At 45.4% G+C, this 19,599-nt stretch overlaps 2 protein-coding genes across 3 annotated transcripts in view; both read left to right on the top strand.

The window, feature by feature from the left end:
- Window positions 1-11,427: 11,427 nt before the first annotated feature.
- LOC121554826 (transmembrane protein 177) lies at window positions 11,428-14,174 on the top strand. Its single transcript, XM_041868510.2, has 2 exons — window positions 11,428-11,683; window positions 12,524-14,174. The coding sequence occupies exon 2, from the start codon at window positions 12,578-12,580 to the stop codon at window positions 13,508-13,510; it is 933 nt and encodes a 310-aa protein (XP_041724444.1). The 5' UTR covers window positions 11,428-11,683; window positions 12,524-12,577; the 3' UTR covers window positions 13,511-14,174.
- A 4,250-nt stretch (window positions 14,175-18,424) lies between these two features.
- LOC121555173 (tyrosine-protein phosphatase non-receptor type 4) overlaps window positions 18,425-19,599 on the top strand; it is a 107,674-nt gene continuing 106,499 nt past the window's right edge. For both annotated transcript variants that reach the window (XM_041868999.2, XM_041869000.2), the window contains exon 1: window positions 18,425-18,842. The gene's annotated coding sequence lies outside the window, so the exon portion shown is untranslated. The remainder of the gene's footprint in view (window positions 18,843-19,599) is intronic.

Here is a 19,599-nt window from a genome sequence, read left to right on the forward strand (position 1 = left end):
TCGGTTTGGGATATAGGGGGGGTGCACTCATCGGGGGTAGGGATTTTGTTTGGGAATAGGGAGGTGAAGGTGGAGGGCACTTTGGTAGGTATGCAGGGGAGGGTTTTGGGGGGTGGATGTCACAGTAAGGGATGATAGATATAGGGTAATTGGGGTGTACGGGCCACAGTTGGCGGCAGGCAGGAGGGAGATGGTGGACTGTTTGGCGCCACTGTGTGCCACGAATAGACACTTGGTGATAGGGGGGGATTTTAATATAGATATAAGGAGGGGGAGGGACAGTTGTGCAGGTGCCATCGCCGGGCTAATGGCGTGCCATGGTCTGGTAGATGGGGCCTGCACACTGCTCCGACGATGGCAGGTCCAACATGGCGCAACTCCAGAGGGGTCGAGCAGAGGCTAGACTATATTTTTCTATCCAGGTCACTGGGTCAGTTGTCTGGGCGTTTGCTGCCTGTGTTTTTTTTTCGGATCACAACGGGGTGCTGCTGCAGGTGGGGGCACCAGTCTGCCTCTTCGGTCGGGGGTACTGGAAGTTAGAACGGGAGGTAGTGGATGAGCAGGCTTTCGTTAACGGTTTTGTTGTTTTCTTTAGGGGGCTTGAGGGCCTCCGGTCCATGTGTGAGGGGGTGTTAGAGTGGTGGGAAATAGCAAAGGTGAGGATTAGGGTTTTTATAATAGGATATTGGAAAAGGAAAAATAGGGAGGGAGGTGGATCATATCCAAAGGCTGCTCCAACTCGAGCTCGAGGCAGGCAACCTCGGCGGGTCGGTAGACTGGGAGAGATCCTCTGCCCTAAAGGCGCAACTTAGGGAGGTGCATGAGCGGAAGGCTCGCGCTTTCCTGGAGCGTGCGCATAGTGGGTTTTTAGAACACAATGAGACTCGTTCTGCTATGTTCTTTAAATCAGTTAGGGGAAGACAGAGTAGGAAGGTAATGTATGGGGTTAGGGAAGAAAACGGTAGAGTAGTGAGAGAAACTGAGGAAATGGTCAAGGTGACCAAGGAACATTTCCGAGTTTTTTTTCAAGAAAGGGCAGTAGATGTAGAGCAGGGAAATGTGTTTTTAGAACACCTGTCCCGGCGAGTGCCAGAGGACATTAGAGAAGCGATGGAGGCTCAGATCTCCCTCGAAGAGGTTGAGAGCACCCTCAGGAGGATGGGAAAAGGGAAGGTGCCCGGGATGGATGGCCTGCCGGCAGAGTTTTACCTCAAGTTTTGGGGGAAACTTGGTCCGGTAGTCCTTGAAGTCTTGAAGGCCATCCTTTAGACGGGGGTCCCGGGGGGATCGATGGCCGTAGGTGTGCTGTCACTTCTTTACAAGAAGGGGGACGCAACAGACCTTGGCAACTGGCGGCCGTTGACCATGCTGTGCATAGATTATAAGCTGCTTGCGAAGGTTCTAGCGGACCGGTTGCGCACAGCCCTTCCCTACGTCGTCCATGAGGATCAGACGTGTGGGATAGAGGGCCGCTCTATTAGGTGGAACCTGAGTTTGATTAGGGACTCCATCGCTTGGGTAGAGGATAGAGGGCTGCCGTTAATGGTAGCAGCACTTGATCAGGCTAAAGCCTTTGATCGAGTGAATATATATTTTCTTTTCAGGGTGTTAGGTAGGTTAGGTTTTGGGGAGAAGTATATAGGGTGGATCCATGCTTTATATGTCGGAGCAGGGTGCCGGGTTAATGTAAACGGTCACATGGGTGACGTTTTTGACCTCGCATCGGGGGTCAGGCAGGGGTGCCCGCTCTCGGCACTCCTCTTTGTTCTGTACATAGAGCCTATGGGGGCTGCCATTAGGGCAGACACAGGGGTGGAGGGCTTGCTTATCCCTGGGAGCGGTGGGCTGCACGTTAAGATGACGCAGTACGCCGACGACACTTCCTTGTTACTATGCAAGGACTCGTGCCTGACTAGGTCCCTTGCCATCATTGGGGAATTCACCCGAGCGTCAGGAGCGGTTCTCAATCATGCTAAGTCTTCCGTTAAGTTTTTTGGAAGATGGCGTGGGAGGACGGATGTGCCTGGGGGGGTTATCTCTCTATCTCGATCTGTATCGGGGCCCTGAAGATTCTCGGGGTCTTGTTTGAGACCTCTGCCTCAGCGACGCTGAACTGGAACAGGAGGATCGCAGTGGTACATGGGGATGTGGAGGGCTAGGTCGTTGTCCTTTATAGGCAAGGTCCTGGTCCTCAAGGTGGATGTGTTGCCGTCTCTTTTGTATATGGCGTATGTCTACCCATTGCCAGCTAGTCTGAGGAGGCCTCTAGTGAGGCTAGTGTTTCAGTTCATGTGGGGTGGCAGGCTCGAGCGTGTCGCGAGGGTTCGCATGCTCTGTCCCATCGGGGAGGGAGGTAGGGGGATACCACATTTCCCCCTCAAGCTGGACTCGATTTTTGTTTCTTATTTGTTGACTGAGCTGGCTCATCCGGTAATACACCCGTCTGGTTACTTCCTGCGGGTGTTCTTCTCTTACCAGGCGAGAAGCGTAATGGTGTGGACTAACACGGGTCCTCGGGCAGAACAGCTGCAGTGGCACTTTGGCTATGCGGCCAAGTGGCTGCGTGGTCACCCCAAGGTTGAAGTTGCCCGAGTAGGTTTAGATCACAGGCACCTGTACGAGGAGGTGAGATGGGGAGGGTGTCCCGGGCCAGTATTGGGTATCCAGGCTGTGGTTTGGGAAGGAGTGCAGGTGCGAGGTCTGGATAACAGGCTCAAGGACCTGAATTGGTTGAGCCTCCATAAGGGCTTGCCCGTACGTTCCATCTTGTACGGGCGTGGCATGACTCGATCCCCCACCTGCCCAAGGCCAACTTGTGGCGGGGAGGAGACATTGCGCCATGTTTTTTGGGGCTGTGCTTTCGCCGGGGTGGTATGGGCTAGGGCACAGCTGATAGGCAGGGTGAGGGGGGATTTTGTTGTGATGTGGGCTAGGGTAGAAAGAGTTGTAGGGAAAGCGAGGGGGACGGTTAGGGACAGGTTTCTGCTCTGGCTTCTCATAAGCCTCTTTAAACGGGGGTTGTGGGAAGCTAGGTAGAAAATGGAAAGGACAGGGAGAGAAGGGGGTGTGGAGGGGATAGTGAGGAGGGTGGAGCAGAATTTGAGAGGGAGAATGAAGTGGGGGCAGCATGCTGCTCGGGAGAGGTGGAATGGGGGTTTAGGGTTAGGGTTAGTGTAGAGGGGTAGGGATTTAGGATTTGTGTGTGTGTTTTTAGCTGGATATAAAGGGGGAGGGAAGGTGCTCCCCTGGGGTGTAATTTCTGTTATTGTTCGGTTTAGTGGGTGTTTGATATACACTGCTCAAAAAAATAAAGGGAACACTAAAATAACACATCCTAGATCTGAATGAATGAAATAATCTTATTAAATACTTTTTTCTTTACATAGTTGAATGTGCTGACAACAAAATCACACAAAAATTATCAATGGAAATCAAATGTATCAACCCATGGAGGTCTGGATTTGAAGTCACCCTCAAAATTAAAGTGGAAAACCACACTACAGGCTGATCCAACTTTGATGTAATGTCCTTAAAACAAGTAAAAATGAGGCTCAGTAGTGTGTGTGGCCTCCACGTGCCTGTATGACCTCCCTACAACGCCTGGGCATGCTCCTGATGAGGTGGCGGATGGTCTCCTGAGGGATCTCCTCCCAGACCTGGACTAAAGCATCCGCCAACTCCTGGACAGTCTGTGCTGCAACGTGGCGTTGGTGGATGGAGCGAGACATGATGTCCCAGATGTGCTCAATTGGATTCAGGTCTGGGGAACGGGCGGGCCAGTCCATAGCATCAATGCCTTCCTCTTGCAGGAACTGCTGACACACTCCAGCCACATGAGGTCTAGCATTGTCTTGCATTAGGAGGAACCCAGGGCCAACCGCACCAGCATATGGTCTCACAAGGGGTCTGAGGATCTCATCTCAGTACCTAATGGCAGTCAGGCTACCTCTGGCGAGCACATGGAGGGCTGTGCGGCCACCCAAAGAAATGCCACCCCACACCATGACTGACCCACCGCCAAACCGGTCATGCTGGAGGATGTTGCAGGCAGCAGAACGTTCTCCACGGCGTCTCCAGACTCTATCACGTCTGTCACATGTGCTCAGTGTGAACCTGCTTTCATCTGTGAAGAGCACAGGGCGCCAGTGGCGAATTTGCCAATCTTGGTGTTCTCTGGCAAATGCCAAACGTCCTGCACGGTGTTGGGCTGTAAGCACAACCCCCACCTGTGGATGTCGGGCCCTCATACCACCCTCATGGAGTCTGTTTCTGACCGTTTGAGCAGACACATGCACATTTGTGGCCTGCTGGAGGTCATTTTGCAGGGCTCTGGCAGTGCTCCTCCTGCTCCTCCTTGCACAAAGGCGGAGGTAGCGGTCCTGCCGCTGGGTTGTTGCCCTCCTATGGCCTCCTCCACGTCTCCTGATGTACTGGCCTGTCTCCTGGTAGCGCCTCCATGCTCTGGACACTACGCTGACAGACACAGCAAACCTTCTTGCCACAGCTCGCATTGATGTGCCATCCTGGATGAGCTGCACTACCTGAGCCACTTGTGTGGGTTGTAGACTCCGTCTCATGCTACCACTAGAGTGAAAGCACCGCGAGCATTCAAAAGTGACCAAAACATCAGCCAGGAAGCATAGGAACTGAGAAGTGGTCTGTGGTCACCACCTGCAAAACCAGTCCTTTATTGGGGGTGTCTTGCTAATTGCCTATAATTTCCACCTGTTGTCTATTCCATTTGCACAACAGCATGTGAAATGTATTGTCAATCAGTGTTGCTTCCTAAGTGGACAGTTTGATTTCACAGAAGTGTGATTGACTTGGAGTTACATTGTGTTGTTTAAGTGTTCCCTTTATTTTTTTGAGCAGTGTATATTGTGGTGGGTAGTTTTGTATTGTTATTTTTAGTGATGTTGGGGTTAGGAATTAATGGGCGGCAGGTAGCTTAGTGGGTAAGAGCGTTGTGCCAGTAACCGAAAGGTCGCTGGTTCTAATCCCCGAGACGACTAGGTGAAAAATCTGTCGATGTCCCCTTAACCCTAATTGCTCATGTAAGTCGCTCTGGATAAGTGCGTCTGCTAAATGACGTAAATGTAATGGTGTGTGTGATGATGTATGGTGTGGATTTTTGAATAAAAACTTTTAATCACTAATCAGTGTCTGATCGCGAGATGTATGTACAGGCACTTGAGAAGTGTTCTCCCTGTTTCATTGTTGTTTTCAGTCGTAGTTAGTATTTCGTATGTTTGCTGTCAGCCTGTTTTTGGAGACCAATTTGCTCCTCCTTTATTGTATTGTGAGAAGTCCGTTATTTTGTATCCTGGTTTTGGGACCACCAGTAAAGATCCTTGTTTCACCATCTCTGCCTACTGTCTATCCTGCACCGCACCTGGGACACACCTCACACCAACCCTTACAGAATTATATTTTGGATTAACGTGCGCATGCCTACAGGAGACTTTTGAAGTAGCCTAATCAGATTAAAACATTGTGACTGGTTGTGTTTATGCTACATATAAAATGTAATACATTTGAAAAGTTACATTTGAAATATTTAGGCTATTGAAGCGTTAGGTTCTACGTGCGCGAGGAATAGCTGCTCGCGTGTTAAAATGTCCTGAATAACTGGGCCTGCCGGGAGGAAGCACACGTGGCCACATTATTATAGGACGACTTGGAAGAATGATGATCTGAAACAGACAGCTCATTCAGTATCAGAAGTAAAAAAACACAGCCAGACTGGCCTGCTACTGTGCCTTTCTAGACCTTATAAACTGTCGAGAGTAGACCCACAACGGCCCATCACAGGGCTTTTGCGCTGTTATTCAAATGACATTTCCACAGCAGCCTAGAGTAGAATGTGTACTCACTTGAAAACAATAATGCAATTATTCATTGCATTGTGGTGTTGTAGACTACTATAGTCAAATCAAATCAAATTATATTTGCCACATGCACCGAATACAACAGGTGTAGACATTACAGTGAAATGCTTAAAAGCCCTTAACCAACAATGCATTTTTAGAAATGTAAAATATAAAAAGTGTTAAGTAAAAAAATAAAAGCTAATTACTAAAGGTAGGTAGGATAATTGTATTGTCCCTAAACAAGATCAATAGGGGAGCTTTCTGAGCTGTGTGTTTCATGTCTTCACTGTTCTTTCATGTGCAATGATGCACCTGGCCTGTCCGCTGCCTATCAGCTATTCCTATTTGTTGTTGTTGATTCATATTGAAAATGTATGCAGCTTTGAATGTTTTTATATGTGGTATGACTGCTAGTTAGCCTATTGCAGATCACGACAAATGATCCACCTACCACTATTGTCACTATGAATGGTGGATAGAGGCCAGGATAGACCGTTAGACTGGTAAACTATACTGACCTGTAGTATAGTAAAAGTTAGCACATGGAAAGGTGTAGAGCACAGTGGCGACCGTCAATCAGGGCAGGTGGGATCTGTGTTTTGAGCCCCACCTATTTAGCCTGTTTTGCATGTTATTTTGGCATTAATACGTGTCAGTTTGCAAACAATATATTTTTTAAATCATTGAGTTAATAAAGCCGCATACAAACATGGTCTCTTTTTTGCTTTCTTGAGTAAGGCAGCTCCAAAATGCAGATGTTTCAGCCTAGCTCAGTGCTTTCTGTGGTGGTGGGGCAGCCAGCGGAAAATATGGAGCGTAGGGGTTGGTAATGTTCTCTAGTTGCGCCGTGATTGGCTCAGTGTTCTGTCACTCATGGGGACACTACATTACCGCAAAATCTACGGGTAGAGTTAGAAAATTCAAGCTCCTTGGGTGCTGCCATAGAATTACATTAGAAGTGCCCATCCAAGAAGGCTCAAATCACGTTATATCTACCGTAGCTTTGATTGGACTGATCAACATCATACTTTCAAAATCTTAGCTAGCAAGCTAGCAGTCATCATCATGAATCAAGTCAACAATCTACTGGCAAATCCTTTTCAATCTTTGTCATATGAAGAAAAAATATAGATAAAATGTTTCAGTGCTCATCGGCCATTGGACATAAACTTTACACAACAAGTTGGAAATCACAAATTCAACAATGAGTGGTTTGGAAGGAATCAGTGGCTAACTGCATGCGTTGCAAAGCAATCACTAGCCTGCTATTCAGTGGAATGGGTGTGTGGTCCAAGTCTGAGTTTAAGGGTCTCTTTTTCAAGCTTAAAAGGATAAACATTCAACACCATGGGCCATTAAAAGGTTGAATACATTGGCCATGCTGTCAATCCAGCATAACTTCTGCCGCGTTTAAAACAACTGGAAACTCGGAACTGGGAAATCTCAGACTTCAGTGAGTTCAAGACAACTGGGAACTCTGGAAAAAAACTAGCTCTGACTGGGATAATACGCTTTGAACGGTCATTCAACTCGGAATTCTACGTCAGGAACTCGGGCCTCTTTCTAGAGCTCCGACCTGAGATCACTGACGTCATGATTCAACCTTGTTTTTTTCAGAGTTCCCAGTTGTCTTGAAAGCACCATAAATCCAGAGAATGCCAGACTTTGATGTCAAGATTTGCCCACGAAGGACCGCCGCGCCACCTTCCTGTTGAAGTGAGCACAGCACAACAAGGTGAGTCCAAAAATGTATTGTATGCTGCTGCATAAATGATGTAATATGCCAGGGAGATATATACAGTGCTTTGCAAAAGTATTCATTCCCTTTGGCATTTTTCCTATTTTGTTGCATTACAACCTGTAATTTAAATGGCTTTTTATTTGGATTTCATGTAATGGACATACACAAAATAGTCCAAATTGGTGAAGTGAAATGAAAAAAATTACTTGTTTCAAAAAATACTAAAAAAATAAATAACGGAAAAGTGGTGCGTGCATAGGTATTCACCCCCTTTGCTATGAAGCCCCTAAATAAGATCTGGTGCAACCAATTATCTTCAGAAGTCACATAATTAGTTAAATAAAGTCCACCTGCGTGCAATGTAAGTGTCACATGATCTGTCACATGATCTCAGTATATATACACCTGTTCTGAAAGGCCCCAGAGTCTGCAACACCACTAACCAAGGGGCACCACCAAGCAAGCGGCACCATGAAGACCAAGGAGCTCTCCAAACAGGTCAGGGACAAAGTTGTGGAGAAGTACAGATCAGGGTTATAAAAAAATATCTGAAACTTTGAACATCCCACGGAGCACCATTAAATCCATTATTAAAAAATTGAAAGAATATGGCACCACAACAAACCTGCCAAGAGAGGGCTGCCCAGCAAAACTCACAGACCAGGCAAGGAGGGCATTAATCAGAGAGGCAACAAAGAGACCCAAGATAACCCTGAAGGAGCTGCAAAGCTGCAAAGACTCCCCAAACATATGGAAGAAGGTACTCTGGTCAGATGAGACTAAAATTGAGCTTTTTGGCCATCAAGGAAAACGCTATGTCTGACGCAAACCCAACACCTCTCATCACCCAGAGAACACCATCCCCACAGTGAAGCATGGTGTTGGCAGCATCATGCTGTGGGGATTATTTTCATCAGCAGGAACTGGGAAACTGGTCAGAATTGAAGGAATGATGGATGGCGCTAAATACAGGGAAATTCTTGAGGGAAACCTGTTTCAGTCTTCCAGAGATTTAAGACTGGGACGGAGGTTCACCTTCCAGCAGGACAATGACCCTAAGCATACTGCTAAAGCAACACTTGAGTGGTTTAAGGGGAAACATTTAAATGTCTTGGAATGGCCTAGTCAAAGCCCAGACCTCAATCCAATTGAGAATCTGTGGTATGACTTAAAGATTGCTGTACACCAGCAGAACCCATCCAACTTGAAGGAGCTGGAGCAGTTTTGCCTTGAAGAATGGCCAAAAATCATAGTGGCTAGATGTGCCAAGCTTATAGAGACATACCCCAAGAGACTTGCAGCTGTAATTGCTGCAATAGGTGGCTCTACAAAGTATTGACTTTGGGGGGGGGGTGAATAGTTATGCACACTCAAGTTTTCAGTATTTTGTCTTATTTCTTGTTCGTTTCACAATGAAAAATATTTTGCATCTTCAAAGTGGTAGGCATGTTCTGTAAATCAAATGATACAAACCCCCCAAAAAATATATTTTAATTCCAGGTTGTAAGGCAACAAAATAGGAAAAATGCCAAGGTGGGTGAATACTTTCGCAAGCCACTGTATATACTACAGCTAAGAAAGTAATACTAAGTCTATATTGTGTAGTAAGCTGTTAGTATCCTTTGTGCCTCACCCTAATAATTTGGTCCCTTTCCCCCTCATAATTTATCCTACTGTTCTGACTTGATGGTGCACATGTAGCCTATAGCTTGTTTTAGAGAAATGTAATCATTGAATATTGTAAGATCTTTCATTGTCTGCTTACATTCCCCCTTTATTTATCCTACGGTTCTGACTTGGTGTACAGGGAGAATACTGGAAGCACGGCCCATGTTCTAAATTCTGTCGTTGTACATTTTAAAAGTGCTGAACAAATAGTTATATTGACTACGTCCATCCTAGCTCGCTCATGAATGTCTTAATTGAAATTACGGATTGCCTCTTATCCGTCCCCTTGTGCCATAGTTTGTACATCTCAACTGTCAGTAGAAACCACATTTGTTTAAGCAAGTCTGTCATATCAGCTATGTTTTTTAAAAAGGCAGTAAATGAGGCTGAATTAACTGTTTTGCTGCCAGACAAGGCTCCGCTGATAGCCAGGTGTAGCAGTGGTAAGAATTCACTCCATTGTGCTGAAAAGAAAGCTCTGCTATTGGGACAGCTTTATGCAGGCCCTAACAGTTTGTGGGCACCATTTGACACCATTATAGTGCAATTAATGTATTGTTTAGTGTTGAGTTGTGTAGTGTAGTGGATTTGCTGGTATGCATCTAAACAATTTTTTTTCGAGTTTGCCCCACCAAGATTTACATGCTAAAATCACCACTGGTAGTGCATAAGGGTAGTACCAAAACACCTTGATATATGGGAAGCCCATGCAAGCAGACAAGGAAATTTGGCTAGGATGGAAGAAATTATATAGTAAAACCTGCAAAAGAGTGAATGTTAACAGGAAAAACACACTACTCTCCCATATGCCCAATAAAAAAAACTTACCAGGTAAATTGACTGATAACACATTCACATTTACAGCAACGACCTGGGGAATATTACAGGGGAGATGAATGAGCCAATTGGAAACTGGGGATGATTAGGTGGCCATGATGGTATGAGGGCCAGATTGGGAATTTAGCCAGGACACTGGGGTTAACAACCCTACTTTTACAACCCTCCCCAAAGCCTAAAAAAAAAAGTTTGACAACCCTCCTCTATTTTTGGACCACCCCTCCCCCTCAGTAAATTGCAATCTGGCCCTTATAATTAAATGGTTATCATTCAATGTATGTATTGATCTTCAAAAACAAGGCAATATGTTTATGTAAAATGTTGGTGCATGTTTTTTTGTTTGTTTTTTTACATCAGAATCATAGGGAAATGGTGTCATGCAATTAATCTCAGTCACACATCTGCCCCATTTTTCCAGATGTTCATATTGTACTAAGTAATGTGTGTTCATTGCATCACATCCATCTAGTTAAATTGTATTTGCATCTCCTGCATACTCCAACAACACCATAAACATTTCATAACAGCTCAAATACATTTTTACAGTTATTGAGCCCTTCCAAGGAGCACATCATTACAGCTCAGGGCCTGAACACCCGATCCTACACTGACCAATGTGTGTCTGGCAGTAATAATGCATGAGAAGTGTGATATACACATTGTAATTACCCAGATGCATTAGGTTGGTAAATCCCCAGACAACAAAGAGAGAAAAGAGCAGGTTGGTAATCAAGCATTCTCTACCCATCACGCCCACAGCGACAGGCAGCTCCAGCAACAGTCTGGAGGAGAACAGGGAACAACAGTGATGTGGGAGCCTGGAAAGCTAAATGTTTCATATCAGGCTATGACTCTGAAAATGTGAGAGAAATAGAGTGGATGGAACTTTGATATCATTGTGTCAGGGTTTTTTGCATTTTCTCTGTGATACACACACACTAAATATAGTAATATGTTTTATTTATAACATGCCCTATTAGAATACTTTACAAATGCCTCCCTCCTTCCTTCAGTGTGGTCTAACAGACTTATACTGTACCTTTGCTTTGCACTTATTTGATGCAGCGGTAAAGATAGAGTATGCCCCCATGCGGTGAAGCGAATAGCTCGACTCGAATATGAAACTATTCCAGCAGACTACGATAGCAAAACGTGAATGCATTAAAAATACACTATTTTAACCCACTATGCAATGTTTGATATTCATACAGCGTAAACTGACTGCTGATTTGTCTCTGCCTAACGTAGTGACTAGGCATTAACGTAAAACTGTCGTAAAAACCAATTGCTTTACGGCGTTGTTGCTTTCGTAATAACCGGTTTCCACTAGATAGCACAGCAACAAAGTCAAAATGGCTATATCGTAAAAATGTATCAAAACAAAATTGAGCTTGTTGGTCTTAATTTGAGGTTAGCAGTGTGGATAAGTTAAGTTTAGGGTTAAGGTTAGGTTTAAAATCATATTTTAAGAAGATACATTGTAGAAATAGGAGGGGTGACTTTGTGGCTGTTGTAACTAGTGACGACCCTTTTAGTCCAGCTGCCCTTGCATAGATGTCCATGGCATGTGAGTTATCCAAAAGTTTTATGAAACGGAACATTACCTGTTGGTTCAGTGTGTGTTTACAAGCTTTTAGTGTTAGCATTGCTTCACTTGCCTGGCAGTCATGCACAGCACTGCTATCGTTATTTTATCGAGATGGCTGTGCTGGCTATGCTAACCAACTAGCTAGCCAACTAACAGAATAATCCTGCTTCTAGTTACACACGTCTGCATTGCATTTTTGGTTTGACCAACAGGATAACAAAATAGTTGAGGCTTGAAGATTGAGACTTTGTTGTTACATATTCAGCATTTAGCAGACGCGTTTATCCAGAGTGTTTAGGGCTAGCGAAGTGTCTTGCTCAAGGGCAAGACACTATATTCATTTAACAGATTTCCTCACCTAGTCTGCTCTGGGATTCGAACCAGCGACCTTTCGATTACTGGCCCAACGCTCTTAACCGCTAGGCTACCTGCCGCCTTTATTACACTATGCACTGTTGTGACCAAGTTCAGGTGGACCCCATACATTCTCAACACATCCCTATGAGAATGTGTTGTATGCCATCACAGTAGAATAAAAACAGTTCAGTCCTCATGGTTCCCCAACTTCTCCTCACAGTGAGCAGTGTTTCCCCTGTATTAATTTAGCAGCGGTGGCCCTATATTCATTTAACCCCTCCACCCTTGCCACCACTGCTGGAAAAAATGTTAGGGGAAACACTGGAGAGAGTAAATATTTGTTATTCCTAAAACAAGAGTAGGCCTATTCACCGACAGTATTTAGTCACAACTCATTTAGTCAGGTCAAACCTATTTTGTCAGATATAAAACCATTAACGTTCTGATTCTGTTTCTCTGCAGATCCATCCCTCTGAAGTCTGTGTCTAACAGATTACAACCAAACCGATCGACGCCATGGCTTCTCCATTTCTGAAGTATGCCGTGATGGTACAGAAGTACCGGACGCCGCTGCTCATCGCCGGTTGCGGTGGGGTGTTTGCGGCCCAAATGTTCTACCACTTATTCCCAGAGAACACTTACAGGAAGCTGTACCAGGCCTGGAACAAAGGAGAACCAGCCAGCCTCTCTCAGAAGCTGGAGAGTGTCTTCAAACAGGTGCTGAAGGATTCTGACGTGGGCGCCCCTAATGGTTATAGTGCCTTCGCGTCGTTTGGCTTCCACCCTGTTGGGGCTGGCGTACCCTGGCTGCCCTCCGGTGCCCAGATTGGCATTCCTGCCAACTTCAACAGCACGCCGGATGACCCGGCTGGCATCACCAACCGCACCATACTCATCAACGGCGAGAAGGTGGAGTGGGACAGTGTCATCGGCACAGCCCTGAAGGATGCGCTGGTGTTCTCCCCAGAGGCTCAGAAGTTTGCCGTGGCGAGGGAGGTAGCTCGTCTTGAGGTGGGCGGGCCTGTGCTGAATGCGGCTGTAGCTCCATTCTGCTTGGCCGGAGTGATGGTCTACTCGGTGACCCTGAAGCAGATCTTCGGCCTCCACGCTGGGCCTGTGATCATCAGGGGCGTAGTGAATGTAGTGGCACTAGGCCTGGGAGCTGTGTCTTACTTCCTGACCTCCGACGCTGTCAGCCAATGGCTGGACTACAAATCAGACCGTCATGCTGCAGGCCTGTCCAAGGACTATGCCAAGGGAGGGGTGGAGTTCTACAACAAGATCCTCTCCCGGAACAAGACGCTACGTTCGCTGATGGGCCAGAAGGGGGAGGAGATGTATGCGCCCAGCGGCAACCTGTTCCCTGCTCACCTGCTAAGACTGAAGCACGCTCCCTACACCTCCAGGAGGGACGGCATTGTGGGCCTACTCAAGGAAGAGAAGGCCTAAAAAGGACTTTGGAAGCCCACTAATCTCTGCACCAAGAACCAAATATCATGTGAGCGTTGACCTCTGGCCAGCTACTTGTAAAGTCTGACACGAGACTAGAAGCCCACTGCTTTTTGTCCTAGTTTTCCAGCAAGTATTATTTATGAAATCAGAATTACTGTGAGAAAAATTAAATTTCAACCACATGTAACATTACCTGAATAATGACAGTTATACTTGACCTTGATACTATCGTTCCTCTTATCCGTGACCTCAATTTGACCACAAATTTGCCTAAAATTGGTCTATATGATGAACCTGCACTTTTGTGTTGTTGTAAAATACATCAGGGCAAGGCACAATAAAAAGCTTTCATAAAAAGCCCAATTTGACAAAAGGTATGTTATAATGTTTAAACATGTACAACTGACTTGTGTAATATTAAACTGTTGTGAATGTTTAACCACAACAAATATATAGCCTTTGGCTATTGTGTGTGAGAGACAGAGACAGTGTGTGCGTGAAGGGAATCAAGAATCGGTTTGGTTTTAATGAAGCCATCTTTTTAAAGCAGTTTGCTTGGTGATACAGATCCTAATATCCAGTTCATTGAATCTCCTGAGTCTCCACATTTAGCAGTTGTCTGCATATTAAATTGGAAACTTAATCTAGTTTTTTAATCACATCTCACACGTCTGAGGCCCTGTGGCGTTCTACAAAAAGAACCAAGTAATTAACATTGTGACAGAGCGACTCTACTGCGGAGCAAAACTGAACCTAGAGACTAATGGCATTTTCAAATAAAGATGCATCTCAATGGCACTTTATCTCGGTCTAAATCATAGAGCAAGAACAAAATCCACACTAGTCACAGCATTGACAGCTTCTTTTTAGCTTTGATAGTGAGGCTCTCCTGGGCTATACAAATGCTCTGTGTATGTGATTACAAAAAACTCCACTGATCTTTTTATGCAACAGAAAATATGTTTAGGAAAATGACACAATTCTCTCCCCAACTTCCATGGAAACGTGATTGGGCCAGTCTCCACAGAAAGTAATGACAGCACTGTACTGGGGAACCACCAATGGTACCCACAGACTGGGTGGAGACGAAATGGTGTACTACTAATTTGTGACAGTAGATACTCTACAATTCACAGTGAAATGCTATTCGCATTATCTTTTAAAATGGATTCTCAGTCTTTTACATACCACTTCACCAGTATCAGAGGAATAGTCATTTTCATCACCACATCAGAGTCATTGGTAACTGCATACATGGAGTGTCAACAGAAGTGGGGGCAGAAGTACACTATATACACTGCTCAAAAAAATAAAGGGAACACTTAAATAACAAAATGTAACTCCAAGTCAATCACACTTCTGTGAAATCAAACTGTCCACTTAGGAAGCAACACTGATTGACAATAAATGTCACATGCTGTTGTGCAAATGGAATAGACAACAGGTGGAAATTATAGGCAATTAGCAAGACACCCCCAATAAAGGACTGGTTTTGCAGGTGGTGACCACAGACCACTTCTCAGTTCCTATGCTTCCTGGCTGATGTTTTGGTCACTTTTGAATGCTGGCGGTGCTTTCACTCTAGTGGTAGCATGAGACGGAGTCTACAACCCACACAAGTGGCTCAGGTAGTGCAGCTCATCCAGGATGGCACATCAATGCGAGCTGTGGCAAGAAGGTTTGCTGTGTCTGTCAGCGTAGTGTCCAGAGCATGGAGGCGCTACCAGGAGACAGGCCAGTACATCAGGAGACGTGGAGGAGGCCGTAGGAGGGCAACAACCCAGCAGCAGGACTGCTACCTCCACCTTTGTGCAAGGAGGAGCACTGCCAGAGCCCTGCAAAATGACCTCCAGCAGGCCACAAATGTGCATGTGTTTGCTCAAACGGTCAGAAACAGACTCCATGAGGGTGGTATGAGGGCCCGACATCCACAGGTGGGGGTTGTGCTTACAGCCCAACACCGTGCAGGACGTTTGGCATTTGCCAGAGAACACCAAGATTGGCAAATTCGCCACTGAGATCCTCAGACACCTTGTGAGACCATATGCTGGTGCGGTTGGCCCTGGGTTCCTCCTAATGCAAGACAATGCTAGACCTCATGTGGCTGGAGTGTGTCAGCAGTTCCTGCAAGAGGAAGGCATTGATGCTATGGACTGGCCCGCCCGTTCCCCAGACCTGAATCCAATTGAGCACATCTGGGACATCATGTCTCGCTCCATCCACCAACGCCACGTTGCACCACAGACTGTCCAGGAGTTGGCGGATGCTTTAGTCCAGGTCTGGGAGGAGATCCCTCAGGAGACCATCCGCCACCTCATCAGGAGCATGCCCAGGCGTTGTAGGGAGGTCATACAGGCACGTGGAGGCCACACACACTACTGAGCCTCATTTTGACTTGTTTTAAGGACATTACATCAAAGTTGGATCAGCCTGTAGTGTGGTTTTCCACTTTAATTTTGAGGGTGACTCCAAATCCAGACCTCCATGGGTTGATACATTTGATTTCCATTGATAATATTTGTGTGATTTTGTTGTCAGCACATTCAACTATGTAAAGAAAAAAGTATTTAATAAGATTATTTCATTCATTCAGATCTAGGATGTGTTATTTTAGTGTTCTCTTAATTTTTTTGAGCAGTGTATATGAAAGTATGTGGACACCCCTTCAAATTAGTGGATTTGGCTATTTCAGCCACATGTGTTGCTGACAGGTGTATAAAATCGAGCACACAGCCATGCAATCTCCAAAGACAAACATTGGCAGTAGAATGGCCTTACTGAAGAGCTCAGTGACTTTCAACGTGGCACAGTCATAGGATGCCACCTTTCCAACAAGTCAGTTTGTCAAATTTCTGCCCTGCTAGAGCTGCCCCAGTCAACTATAAGTGCTGTTATTGTGACGTGGAAACGTCTAGACGCAACAACGGCTCAGCTGCGAAGTGGTAGGCCACACAAGCTAACAGAACTAGGCCACCGAGTGCTAAAGCACGTAGCATGTAAAATTTGTCTTTCCTTGGTTGCAATACTCACTACCGAGTTCCAAACTGCCTCTGGAAGCAATGTCAGCACAATAACTGTTCTTCGGGAGCTTCATGAAATGGGTTTCCATGGCTGAGCAGCCGCACACAAGCATAAGATCACCATGAGCAATGCCACGCGTCGGCTGGAGTGGTGTAAAGCTCGCCGCCATTGGACTCTGGAGCAGTGGAAACGCATTCTCTGGAGTGATGAATCAAGCTTCACCATCTGGCAGTCCGAAGGACAAATCTGGGTTTGGCTGATGCCAGGAGAACGCTACCTGCCCCAATGCATAGTGGAAAGTTTGATGGAGGAGGAATAATGATCTGGGGCTGTTTTTCATGGTTTGGGCTAGGCTGTTTAGTTCCAGTGAAGGGAAATCTCAACACTACAGCAAACAATGACATTCTAGACAATTATGTGCTTCCAACTCTGTGGCAACAGTTTGGGGAAGGGCCTTTCCTGTTTCAGGATGACAATGTCCCCATGCACAAAGCGAGGTCCATACAGAAATGGTTTGTCAAGATCGGTGTGGAAGAACTTTACTGGCCTGTACAGAGCCCTGACCTCAACCCCATCGAACACCTTTGGGATGAATTGGAACGCCGACTGCGAGCCAGGCCTAATCGCCCAATATCAGTGCCCGACCTCACGAATACCCTTGTGGCTGAATGGAAGCAAGTCCCTGCAGCAATGTTCCAACATCTAGTGGAAAGCCTTCCCAGAAGAGTGGAGGCTGTTATAGCAGCAAAGGGGGGGACCAACTCCATATTAAAGCCCATGATTTTGGAATGAGACGTTTGATGAGCAGCTGTCCACATACTTTTGGTCATGTAGTGTAGGTGTATGGAAAGCAAATCAGCTAATTGGGCAGATTTGTTGCCACTCAAGACCATTTTGGTGGCTGATTGGGCAGCACGACAAGTCAATTGTGGACAACTGTAGCATTTTAGCTAAGCCTAATCCTTTTCCGATCCTTAACCTGATTCTCCTAATCTGCCAAATTAATTATCCTAACCTGCCACGATAATTATCCTAACCTGCTACGAATTTTAGTCAAGCCTAACCCTTTTCCTAACCTTAACCTCATTCTCCTAACCAGACACGTTAATTCTCCTAACCTGCTGCGTTAGTTCTTTTAACCTGCTATATTAACATTAAACTGACCTGCAGTTCACCTGGCTATGGCCGGTCTAACCAATAATGGAGCGCTTATATTGCACCCATCTCTGTTGATCCACCCATTGATTCTACTACAGCCATCGCTGTTGAGCCACCCAGTTATTTTGCAACGCCCACTTTCAGACACTCCAAGTATGTAGTTACCCATACCTGCCCCATAATTGGACGCAGTGATATGGAACTAAGGGGATGGGACTGTTCTTGTTTGGACCACATGATGTCGCCACAGCCCATATTTAAATTTTACTCTACAGTCTCATTGTCTGGTCTAATCCACGGTGGTGTATTGTTAATACAGTTACAATGAGTCACAGACCTTGATATTTCCTGAATTTAGGGCAATGATAAACTAGTTTAGGCTAATTCTGACCAACGATGGAAATGCAATATCCTGTGGCTAAATTTAACTGAGGCAATGGTGTCGTTTCCTCGCCTATGACTACCGGTATTCTACTCCACACTGTTGCATTTAGATTTCAGTGACCTTGGCTGCTCAATGTTCAAAAGTGATAACACAGTTCCCACACTACATTCGGTAAATCTATAAAACCGGCAAAATACCAATTCAATGGCATGAAAAGTAGTGAGAAAATGACAGGATTGCTCACTCGCGATTTACAAATTAAAACCATGCCTCCCTATCTTGTGACTCCACCCCTGTGCACTGGTGGCTCTACGGAGATTGCGCCATTACGTTGCTATGCTGTTGCCTCTGCTGCAGTGAGCGTGCATTGACAACGGACTCCGCTGAGAAAGTCAGAGACGCTGTTCCGCAATCCGGAATCCACTTTTCCCAACATTTATGTCGCTCATACCCTCTCATTTACAAATCAAAGGAATTGTAAATATCATTCACTCGGTCTGAGATGCCTGCTGGTTCGCTGTAGCCAATGGTTGCTGTGTCTTGCGTGTGGATTATTCGCCGAGCTAGTCGCAGATTCGAACTAGAGGGCCCGCAGACAGTTGAATGTATGAAGCTGAAGGCTCGGAGTGATAAAAATGAGGTTTTGTCGGAGTTCCCAGCGGGTGAACTGAACTTGGATTTTCAGTCCCTCACCCTAAACTCATTTCCCGCTGAAAGAAAACCATATTCCTTAAAAACTGGACGCCTCTGGAACTGTTTATGACGGTAAGATATTTTACCAACTACTGTAGCTACCTAGCTAAAATAGAACGTTACTCGTTAGAACCATTTTACTGAAAAGTAATGCAGCTTGTTAGTAACAGTACAGTAACTGGTTATGAACTGGCTAGCTAACGTTAGCTAGCTAAATTGCTACAGTAGTTAACTGCTGTGCATAAACCAAGACATAGCTAAATGTTTATCTAATTTATCTAGTTAAACTTTTGAACTGTCCTATACTCCCGTCCAATGTAGGCTATGCCTTTGGGTTATTATTGGAAATGATGAAAATAAACTGTTCACTACTGTTTCACTGTACGTTAACGGTATTCACAAGACTTCAGTTCCACTTAGCTAGCTCAAATTTGACAGATTATGGAAGGAGAATAGCTAGCTAACCGTATTTAGCAAATCCAGTTGTGGATCATGTTGGAGCTAGCTACTGTAGCTAGTTACAGTAGGCAGTTGACTATATATTTATATTTTAATTTCGCAGCAAGCTAAGTTAGTTATAAAGCTAGCTAAATTAATCCATTCTGAAATGGCCTACAACAGAGCCTAAATTATCATAATTAGCATCCAGGTACAGTATCCATGGCCCACAATATCACCAAAGACAGTACAGTATGTGATCACTCAACTGTTCAACCAGGTTGCAGTTGCGTTGTACTGACAGCTGCATCAGTCCTGTCACTTTCTTGCTGGTCATTTTGAAACAATAGGTATAACTAACGGTACTAGCATTCGTCAAGGGTTTCCTTCC

Source organism: Coregonus clupeaformis, chromosome 40 (assembly GCF_020615455.1).
Source record: "Coregonus clupeaformis isolate EN_2021a chromosome 40, ASM2061545v1, whole genome shotgun sequence".
Classification (NCBI taxonomy): domain Eukaryota; kingdom Metazoa; phylum Chordata; class Actinopteri; order Salmoniformes; family Salmonidae; genus Coregonus; species Coregonus clupeaformis.